Source organism: Apaloderma vittatum, unplaced genomic scaffold (genome assembly GCF_000703405.1).
Source record: "Apaloderma vittatum isolate BGI_N311 unplaced genomic scaffold, ASM70340v1 scaffold10828, whole genome shotgun sequence".
Classification (NCBI taxonomy): domain Eukaryota; kingdom Metazoa; phylum Chordata; class Aves; order Trogoniformes; family Trogonidae; genus Apaloderma; species Apaloderma vittatum.
Window position 1 is genome coordinate 29,950 of NW_009730257.1, and position 1,614 is coordinate 31,563.

The following is a 1,614-nucleotide window of genomic DNA, read 5'->3' on the forward strand; positions in this document are numbered from 1 at the left end:
GGGAAGGTTTGTCACAGCTCCACTGCTGACGGAGAAAAGATTGTTTAGGCAGTGAAGATTCACTAGGTATCAGGCTTTCTCCATTCAGCCCTTTGTCACATCCTAAATTCTCTGAAAATACCTTACGGCTTACCCAGCTGGCCCTTTTTATGTCTGTTCAGAGAGATGGTACAGCTCAGGTTTTGTTTCATAAATGTTAGAAAGGAAATATAGTTATTTTATTTACAGGGAAGCTGGGAACAGATACAGAAAGATGTATTTGATTTGAACTACAGAAAATTGCCCTTTAGAAAGAAAATGCTCGGTATTTTCTTTGCACCTACAATGTACGGTGGGCATTCAAATCACGAACAAGCAACTTAATGTTGAGGGGAGCATGCTTGTAAAAATATATAAATGCATGTATATGCACAGGGACAGATTTTACAAGTATTTTATATAAATATATATGCCTGTAAATGCCATTCTTGTCTGATTTGTGGGCCTGTAAGCCATCCTGTATCATTCTGATCCCATCACAGGAAACAGACGGGTACTCAGGCTCAGACATAAAACTCGTGTGCAAGGAAGCAGCCATGAGGCCAGTGAGGAAAATCTTCGATGCTCTTGAAAATCATCAGCCAGGTACCACAGCTCTGAGAATCGCCTCTGGGAAATGCTGATCTATTGCTGTTAACACTGGAAATTATCACGTTAGGCCCAGCAGGTGGAGCTCTGTTACCTGCTTGGAAAAGGTTTAAACTGTGTATTTCCAAAACATTTACCTAACATTTCTGAAAATCACCTTTTTTTAAAGCTTCAGTATCTCTGCTCTCTGTAGAAATATGATTTTTTTTCTTTATCTCACTAGGTTTATTGATTTGGTTTTGTATACCATGTGTTGGTTTGGTAAAAAGTGTGGTAATAATAACAGTATTTAATCAACTCTCTTCTCTGTAGGTAGCAGTAACTTACCCATGATCCGATTGGACACGATCACAACAGCGGATTTCCTGGATGTGATCGCCCACACCAAGCCATCAGCAAAGAACCTGAGCCACAAGTACACAGCTTGGCAGAGAGAATTTGAGTCCGTTTGAAAGGACAAACCTCAAAAGACTGAAAAATTCCAAGACTTCTGCTATCCAAAGTGGCATCGCCTTGCCTCCAAAGGATGGATGATGGGGAAGGAAGCGCTGTTGTTTCTAGTGAAGAGAATGGCACTGGGAAATCTTCACTTCCAGAATTTAATGGGGAGGGGACATTTAGTCATTTATTACCTATTTTCAATGACCATTTGAAAAATGTTCTCAATGGAAATAATACAATGGTGGTTCCTCTATAAGGAAGACTCCTACCTCCATTTTTATGTATAAAGACTTAGTGCTTGCTTGTCAGTCTTTATTCATGACAGTTGTCTACAGGTTTAAGGTAGAACTGTAGCAGAAACCTTAAGAACAGTTATGTAATTAGTGTAATTTTCCCTTTATAAGACTTGCAGTCAACATAACTTCAGTAGCACAGACCTGCACCCTTTTAAATGAAACCTTTGGGACATTAGCAATGCCTTATAAATTTGGTTCGTTTGTCATCGTTTTCAGCTGAGATCATATCTGAAAATTTCACTTTCCAGTT

At 39.2% G+C, this 1,614-nt stretch overlaps 1 protein-coding gene across 2 annotated transcripts in view; it reads left to right on the forward strand.

Moving 5' to 3' along the window:
* The window catches only part of KATNAL2 (katanin p60 subunit A-like 2), a 24,057-nt gene extending 22,978 nt beyond the window's left edge, over positions 1–1,079 (forward strand). For both annotated transcript variants that reach the window (XM_009874736.1, XM_009874737.1), the window contains 2 exons: positions 522–624; positions 940–1,079. In XM_009874736.1, coding sequence (XP_009873038.1) covers positions 522–624; positions 940–1,079 — 243 coding nt within the window. The remainder of the gene's footprint in view (positions 1–521; positions 625–939) is intronic.
* The last annotated feature ends 535 nt before the right edge of the window (positions 1,080–1,614 follow it).